At 44.5% G+C, this 9077-nt stretch overlaps 1 protein-coding gene and 1 long non-coding RNA gene across 6 annotated transcripts in view; one reads left to right on the top strand and one right to left on the bottom strand.

Annotated features, from left to right (window-relative positions):
* Positions 1-9077, bottom strand: part of LOC124307620 (uncharacterized) — a 142219-nt gene that overhangs the window by 77943 nt on the left and 55199 nt on the right. For all 5 annotated transcript variants that reach the window (XM_046769501.1, XM_046769503.1, XM_046769505.1 and 2 more), the window contains exons 5-10: positions 8036-8246; positions 6385-7346; positions 5166-5385; positions 4799-5092; positions 2693-3011; positions 1320-1623 (exon numbers count right to left, since the gene is read on the bottom strand). In XM_046769501.1, the coding sequence (XP_046625457.1) occupies positions 1320-1623; positions 2693-3011; positions 4799-5092; positions 5166-5385; positions 6385-7346; positions 8036-8246 (2310 nt within the window). The remainder of the gene's footprint in view (positions 1-1319; positions 1624-2692; positions 3012-4798; positions 5093-5165; positions 5386-6384; positions 7347-8035; positions 8247-9077) is intronic.
* LOC124307644 (uncharacterized) lies at positions 2924-8122 on the top strand. The gene is made up of 3 exons (XR_006908843.1): positions 2924-3611; positions 4742-4960; positions 7660-8122. It is a non-coding gene; the product is annotated as an uncharacterized LOC124307644 (long non-coding RNA).

Genomic DNA, 9077 nt, shown 5'->3' with positions numbered 1-9077 from the left:
GGGAAAAAAGTGGAAGAGGTGAAGACAGATGAGAGCCGGAGAGGAAGAGAGTAATAAAAAGAGCGAGCGAGAGGGAGAATGGATCTAAAGAGGACGATGAAAGTTAGGATGAAAATACACCGAGCAAAAGGAGAGGCCATTCTTTTGCAGCAATCAAATTTGAAGTCAAGGCTGTGAGGCAACGCGATGCGGGATATCTTCAAGTTTGATTAACCCCGAGGACATTATTCAGCAAGTTAATTAAAATCCACCATAAAAAGATATTATACGTACAGTTGAATAATACGTGTATCTATATATGAAATATATACATATATGTAAATTGTATCATACACATTTCAATGTATATATAAATGTACGATAGGTACGACAGAAACAGAGGCGAAGAGGCGCTAATACAATAAACATTGTGTTATTACAGAGAACTAAAAATGATGCTAAATGATAATGATAATAATAATAATAATGGTAATAGTAAACAAAACTAATAATTCTACTAGCCAATTGCGTAAGTTAAACCCCATCGTTAGATTATTTTAAACTATAAAGTATTCCTGCGTCGAAGAAGCGACAAACCCTACGTATTTACACAGTCGGAAATAATTTTTGTCAACGTTAAATTTCTCTTGTGACGAAACTAACACACTTCTAAGATTCATTTGACATTGCGCGCATAATTTATATCACCAACAACCTGAAGTTGCGTGTTGAAGGGTGAGTTCAAAAGATATTCATCACTTTAAGCGATATCAAATTGTCGGCAGATTTTTACAGGTCGGTAGAAAATTAAGTTTAAGTCTTTAAAATAAATTTAAATACTGCCGAGCAACAATTTCCCATTGAATAGCTTGCCAATAAATTTTGCCTCATTTCAAGCGTGACTTGTATTTCAATAGAGTATCAACTGAAATATGGTAATTATGTACGTTCTTTGACGGAACAGATTGTTCACTAAACACTGAATTTCATTAATTTGAACCTGCAGATAAATTGTTCTCTTTGAAACGTTATACCTATGCCGTTGAAATGTCACAGTAGATTCTGAACATTCCTCGAGTGGACGGAAAAATTGGAAAACTGGTTAAAATTAGCATATTTTTTCCGACAGTGTACACAGTAGACGAGTAAGAAGAAGAAAAAAAAAACAATTAATAAAATGAAAAGAACACTACGTAAACAATGATGCGCCTATATTTTCGTGCGCTTGAAAATGGAGAATACAAAAAATATCCCCAAATTCCACATCGAAATCGTATCTGTATGTATGAGTAAAATAATGACGAAAGCTTAAATAATTAAACCAGGAGACGAGTCCCTACCTTCGTCGTCGCTGGAATAACTGTTGTACCGGGAAACGTTGTTGGTGACGGATCGTCTGCCGTCAGTGCTTTTGCTCCGAGGATGAGTCCGATGTCCATCGTCCCGTCTCCTGGCTTGCCGAGCCTCGGCGAGGCTTGCTTCGTGGGCAGCGAGTTCGAGGAAAGCCTGCTGTTTGTAATAGCTCGACAGTTCATTCTGGGCAATTCCCTGTACACGACTTCCAGAGCTAGCGGGTTTCCTCGTTAACGGACTCTGCAGCATTCGCTGTTTCCATTCGAGTAGTCGCTTCATTGACTCTTCTCTCTGCGGATCAAGATCAATCGATCAGATTGATCCAAAAGACGCGGGCAATTCAAATTTCCCCAAACAGAAAATCGGCTGGTGAATTTTCACGAATCCAAACGGCGATTATTTCTCCCTTATACCTATGCACATGTATGAATGGTATGTTGGTAAAGCGCACCCGATTTCACCGCGACGCGATGCAATGTGCGGCCGTGTGAATTATGCGTCTGAACAATTAGTTCAGAGCGATCAAGCAGCCGATTCGAGGTATTGAAACGAGCGAAGGCTTTTCCGCAAACTCGAACTGTCAGCGAAAAAAAATCAACGAACACGCTAGCTCGTGAATTATTACCTAACAACACGTTGCCGCCGCCTGTCTGCCGGCGTATGACGTGCGCTTAAACGGCAAAGTGGAACAACCGTGACTAATTACATCGCAAACGCGTTACGGCGTCTCTTGTTCGTTTGGGATTATTTCAGTGCAGTTGGTACCTGTAATAGTTGCTGGAATGGGAAAATCGAATGGCGAAAATTTCCTACCACTATCGATAACAATTATAATTCACAACCGGCGCGTACAAGATGTATTATACATGTGTGTGGATATCAATAAACACATGTATAAACCAACCCGCTGCGTTGACTATTAACGGTGATTATTAGTGATTTATCGACACAGCGGTAAACGATGATTACAAACACGACGTATAAAGAGAGAGTAATGATTTAACCGAAATACGAGCCAACCTGCATTCCCGCTTAAAATTGTAGCCATTAGATGCACACCGTGATTACATGCGAAAATAGAGCAATGTTTTGATATTTGTTTAACAAGCGACGTATCCCGATATTGCAGCGAAATTATTCCTACAATTTCGACCGAACAACTAGCTGCACTGCACAGTTATATGTATAATACCATTAAACTCCAATTGCTTGTACCCAACGATAATCAACGATTTCGCGAATAACGCTGAATACAGAATGCGTTGATGATTAGGGAAAAAGTACATGGGTGGGTAAAAAAAAAATTGGCAAACTTTTTCTTTCAAACGTATCACAGGAAAGTTTTTTCTCCTCTACTCACCTGTTGGATCTTCCGCTCCCCATCGCGTGAATCCTGTCCCGACGATCGCTCTGCGTAATCGTCTTCGTCTCGGTCTACCTGATGCCGTGTGCGGGGCAGACGAGCCGATGCTGACCTGGCAAACTGCTGCTCGTTCCACCGCCTGGCCCTCCCACCGGTTGACGTGTCGTACTCGGTACGAGAATCGCGTTGTATTCGTCGAGGCACAGTGGCCCCTTCACCCGGAACACCGCCGAGCAAAAGTTCCCTGCCAGAGGGAACTGCCTGCTCGTAACTTCGCTCTCGGAGCGATCGTCTCACCAGTGACTCGCTTGCTATTCTGTAGACACAGGTATTCGCAACACATATAGGACTACAACCATAGCACAGACACGATTTTCGCGATGGATTTAATTATACAAGAAATTCGTTTACTTTAGACGCGTAGAATAATGCGTGCGGCGTGTTACAACAGAAAGCACGTCTCGAGTCAGTCTGACGAATACGCGTTACACTCGTCGGGTGAAACGGTTTCTCCCCTCCCTTATTTTTGGCTCTTTGTGTCTTTTGTCGTTGAACCGATTTGCAGAGTTATTAGACCAATTTATAAACTAATCAATAAAACGACAGAAAACGTGGAAAACTTGAAAAAAAATATTTAAACTCGATGCTTTACGAGTGGAAAAGTTTTTAAATTCTCGAAAATTAGACAAATGATAACAATGTGTCTATTGGAGGAACGGTCTGTTTGGTTATTCCGTTGGCAAATGATGATCTAACCGTAAATTCAGGTAGGTAGAGAGACATTCGGCTACGACGGCATTCCGGAGGTGTGTGTGTGTGTGTGTGTGTGAATAAGTGCGGTGGAGCGCACCTGACGCATCGCGGAATTCAACTTCTAAGAACAATCAGCTGTACCTGACATGGCAGCAAGTGTGAGGTGAGTCACGACAGGTGAGGTGAGTTTCGTATGCACGCTTTAGTCTCAATCGGTTACTTGTCGCATCGGAGCGTGACAATTTAACGAACGAATCGAGTATGCACAGATATACGAGAAAAAAAGTATTTGTTCACACGTGAAAGAGGAGATTAGTGAACAAGCGATGAGGTTGAAGAAATGAATAATAATACACTCGATCGATGCGTAATAATTGATGTTTCAAAAGTTGGGGAACAGCCATTACGGCGAAAGTTCAAGACCAAAGTGAGCGCGCTCGATTTACAATCATACTACGAGAAGTGACTTGTACGTAAAACTGAATTTCAAAGTAAATTCAAACTAAAAAAAAGTGTACACGAAAACTGTTCATTTACATGATCATTCATTTTCTTCAATAATATTGCCAAAATATTTTCATCCGTATGAGTAACTCAGTGACACTTTACGCGAAAACATTTTGACCGTTTTCTTTTGTTACACAAATTTCTGCACGGAAGGTATAACAGATTCAAGTATTAATCTACCGGATTGATTCAATTCGGGAAATATTTCTATCTATGGAGTGACGAGTACGGTGAAACTGGTATTTAGAACGCGGTTGGAAATTATCGGCCGTTAATGATAATCCGGGATATAGGTAATAATGATTGAGAGGAGAACCGTTCGAACATCAGCGACGAATAATAGCACCAACGTACCTAATACCAAAAATATGAAATTACACGGTGGTGGTTTATACCTATACATGTAACACAAATCCGTCGATAACCAATCGGACGATTTATTGAAAATCTATAGACGTGCGTATTGGTACGCAGGTTAAAATATTTTCCCAACATCGACTCTGGAAATTCTGACACGAATCGAACGATCAGGATTTGAAAAAACAATTTGTTTTTTTCATCTTGTTTCTTGTGTTGGGGGCAAAATATTCAGATGATATTCGTCGACGTTGATAAAGCAGCGATATTTGCAGTAGGTGTAAAAAAACGGGTCTGTGTATGTAGCGAAAAATTTGGGTATAAGAATTGAGAACCATGAGTCAAAGGCCGATACCATTAGTCATCCACAAAGTCAAGGAAACCTGGACCCAACGAAACGAGTAATTTATCTGAAACGATTTCTTTCAGATAGACTGAGAGTGCGACTCATACTCGGTGGTGAAAATGATTACGAATGAAACTTACTCAGAGTGACGTTGAAGGGAATGAGACGAGATAAGGTGATGGTGGTGCTGCTGTTGCTGCTGCAAGGCGGAACTCTGATCCCTCTGAGATCGTCTGAGGGCCAAGCTGGAAGTTTCGCTTATGCTGCCTACGCTGGATTCGGCGTCCCGTTCTCTCGAGGAGGTGGGTTTGGATGGCGTAGCGGCGCGCGATAAGGACTGATTACGTTGCTGCTGGTGATGCTGAGGCGTCTGATGCAAGTAAACGGCGGACTGGCGCATCTGGGCGGCGTACCTTGAATATTCATTCGCGTTTCTTTGAGTCCTCCGTAATTTTTACTGAAACATCGACGATTTACTTCTTATAGTCAACTCTCTCCCTGTCTTACCTTTCCTCGGAGTAAAAGTATCCGTCATTAGTCGGCGCGTCTGACGGGTTGACGACATCGAGACTCGATTTGGGTCGCTGAGGTCGGCGTTGCTGGGCCGTAACGATACCCGGTTGAACGTGAGGCTGTTGCTGAGGCCTCCGCGTCGCTTCGTATTCCAAGAAGTCAGCGCTGTGCGGCCGAGGCGGGGGTTGCGCCCTGGGCTGTCTCATTACAGGAGCTTAAAGTAAAATGAAAGCTAACGCTAATCTTACCCCTTTGTTAATTAGTAAAACAAAGGTACGGGGAATTGGACGATGATAAAGAGGCTGCGAAGGCGGCAGAATTAACTTTCTCGCTCCTTCTTCATTCGCCAACCTTATTCCGTAGTCGTTGAGAGGTAAATAGGCGCCGAGAGTTTTTGAACAATCAATCGCCGTGCGGGAAGAGTTTAACGGGAGAAAACAGGTACAACGTGACGCGCGCTGTTTGACGGGTAATTAGACGAAGAAACGTGTCAAGGATGGAGAAGACGGTGGGAAGAGGGTGCTTCGCGATTCGTGTATTATACTTAACTGCTGATCGCAAACCTCAGATTTGAAACTTTTCAACACTCCCTGCAGTTGCCGACAGTTACAACTTGCTGTACCTTATACCGTCTCCCTCCATCTTCTCTGCTAGAATAATACGGACGCGTATTTCGATAACGATCGCTAAGCGCGCAATCATTTGAAAACTTTAACGTGCCCAAGGACCAAATGGCTTGTACCTGACTTTGAGACTTCTTTCTCCAAACCTCCGCACTCCTATACCAAGATTATCGATAGCGAGTTGATTGTAAACGGGAATATCGTGTCTAATGATCAATTATTAGTTAAAACTTTTCGTACACTGGCTTTTTTTCCTTCGGCGTCAATTTCACTTACAGTTCTGCACGTAAATATGTGTTATAGCTGAGTGAATAGACACAGGTGAAATATTAAACAATGACGAGTACAAGTCATTGGGTGTAATAACATTTTTCTCCCGCTTTTGAATAACTCCTAAAATTCAAACCTTGTCGATGAATGTTAATGACTATGAAAAACGTTTGCCTTCGATTCGCGTACCTCTCCCGGTGTTGCGTATGGTTCAAAATTGAAACAGATGAATTGTGTATAATGGTTCCGAGCAAATCGAATCAAGCAAGAGTCACAAACCCGTGACAAAGAGAGAAAAAAAAAAAACCGCCTAAACTCACCGGCTTGCGTAGGAAGAACGGCATACATCTGCTGATGCTGGGGTGGACTTTGTTGGGCGTAAACGGGAATCGGTATGGGTGCCGGGGCGGGTCCCTTGGTGTATCCAACGGGACCCGCTGGTCTCTGATAAAGCTGTGGAGCGCCGTAGACGTCCTCGTAGTCGCCGTTCCCCCTGGATGACCTTGGCTTGGCGCTCCTACCGTAGGTGTCGGGTGTACGTCTCTCGGTAGGCTGGGACTGAGCGGAGGCATAGCCGTAGTTGAGTCCCGACTTGTCGGTCCTGAGGGTCTGGGGTGGCTGGGACATCCGCGTAACGTAAACGACGCTGCCCCTCTCGTACTCGGACCCGGGACTCTTGGTGGCGGCGCGTACGTCGGGAGAGACGGGGGACTTACGGCAATCGGGATGCAGGGCGTCGAGGTCCGGCGAGGGTGTCGAGTACTCGTTAGATCCCTCCGTCAGTCGGCGCGGCTTCGGGGGTGCGTTGGCGTAAAGTGGCTGGCCAAAGTTCCGCGGCATCGGTTGAACCGTCTGCACGTTGCTGGGCCCTGGCTGCGGGCCTTGCTGCTGGTGCTGCTGCTGCTTGTGCTGGTGCGAGGGCCCCGGTAGCGGGGTATAGGCCCCTGGCTGCTGTTGTTGTTGTTGCTGAGAAGTCCCGGGCTGCGAGTACTGCGGGGACTGCTGCATCCACCCGTTTATCACCGGCTGAACGGGTTGCGTTTGGACCTCGTGGACGTTGTTCAAGGTCGCGAAGGACGCGGTGTTCACGCTGTTTGGACTCGAGTTGTTGTTCGAGGCGTGGCTCGGGTCATCCCGCGACTGGAAACCGTGGAAACCGCTGTCACTGTCGTCCGCGCTCTGGTTCAGGATAGAGGATATCGAGGAGACGCTCGGACGCGCGCTTCGCTCGCCATCTGCTGGACCCGCCAATTCCAAGGCTATCGCCATATCGCCTCCGCCCCTGGAAACGGAATGACAAAGGCTCGAGTTATGCATCGCAACGGAGATGATTGGAATGTTTGCGTGAATGGGACCTGACATGGTGACACTAATTGTATAATAGAAAAAAATTCTCTGACCTCTGCCCACCTCTCCCTGACCAAATTGTACAAGTTTTCCTAGCCTGAAACTCGAACCAATTATAGTGCTGATTTATCAATACGCAAAAACACGTTTATCATCTGTTTAGTGATCACAGAACCCAGCTTATGATAAAAAAATTCAATCTTAGAACTGTGCATTTTCATAAGCGACGCTTAATTTTCCCTGACTAGTGGCCACCATGGGCAAATATCAAGCCGGTTCCCAAGGTCCCTGAGCAGACTCTTTGAGTGGGAATCCCGCTGGTACGCAGGCAGCAAGGCAACTTGGTGAGCCGGGATCACGGATGTTTGTGTTTCATCTGTTCAGAAGTAAAAGGAAGACTGAGAGGAGGCCGGAGTTCCGCCTCTGCAGAGGCTACTCTTTGAAAATCATACATCACGCAGACCATTGAGAAGCGAGCGGCTGAGGAACGCTTTCAGGATCCTCTTTCAAACCCTGATTCACGGGGCGATAATTAAATCCATATATACACACTGCGTGCTGCGAGTTTGTCTACTACCACATTCCATTTTATACGTTTATAAGTACAGCATGTTTTTAGCTTACGGGTTTGGGTCCTGGAGCAAGGTTGCCAGTGTCAGCGCGTTCACCCATTGGTTCATGCTCTCCCTCGAGTCTGCGGCGAAGAGGTATGTCCTCATATTCGCGTGCTCCGCCTTGAAGGCGAACTTCTTGTTCGCTTTGTCCTCCGGCCTGCACGCCGTCACCCGGTACGAGGGCAGAAGTATCGAGCCAAGTAATTTCTCTTCCTCGGGACCTGCAACAAAAGCGACACGACAAATTGCTCAGTTCAGAGTTCTTTTCACATCAAACAGCTATAGCTCTTTGTACCTACAATACCTATCCAAACTTACTCTCTTTGAAATTATCATTTCGTTCGTGATGTCGCCAAAACGGTATGACCTTTGGTCAGAAACTTGGTAATTTTTTATCAACAAGTAATAACAATTTTTTGATGCCCACCGTAACTACGGTCAAATTTTTGCGCTATGATCGAGAATGGGCGATATTGGATAGCCCGGAGCGATCTAACTTTTCTCTCAAACGTACATATATACATAAATTGTACATGTTCATATATATATATACACACATGCACATAAATGGGGATTAATTTCCCCAGCAGCGAGGTAACCGAGATGTACGTAGGTACACGTGTACACGTTATATACGTGTGTAATAAGCCGCTTGTAGTTACCCGCGTTCCATTCTATCCGTGGAGCGAATAGAATTCCAACAATTTCGCTATATACCAACATTTGTCGGATCTAACGGTGTATCAGGCCGCGTTTTGCAATGTAGAATCCCTACCACAGTACGTTTAATTATTTTTAAGCCTCTTAAGGTGACCGAGCGGCTGACCTCCATTTCATAATCATTTTGGAAATTGAATTGCACTCTACATCCAAGGTTATTTTTGCGATTGATCTTTTATCAGGGCTGTTTCAAAAATCAGTCAAATCGTACGAATTTCACGCCACATCTTCTCCAAAGCTTCGGTAAAATCTGACAAAACAAAAACTGAAGAAAGACAGTTGGTAAACCATTTTCCAAAAACCATTCTCCAACCCTTTGACGAGTTGTATAA

Source organism: Neodiprion virginianus, chromosome 6 (genome assembly GCF_021901495.1).
Source record: "Neodiprion virginianus isolate iyNeoVirg1 chromosome 6, iyNeoVirg1.1, whole genome shotgun sequence".
Taxonomy (NCBI): domain Eukaryota; kingdom Metazoa; phylum Arthropoda; class Insecta; order Hymenoptera; family Diprionidae; genus Neodiprion; species Neodiprion virginianus.
Note: the sequence above shows the minus strand (reverse complement) of the source record. Positions and strands in the feature narration are given on the sequence as shown.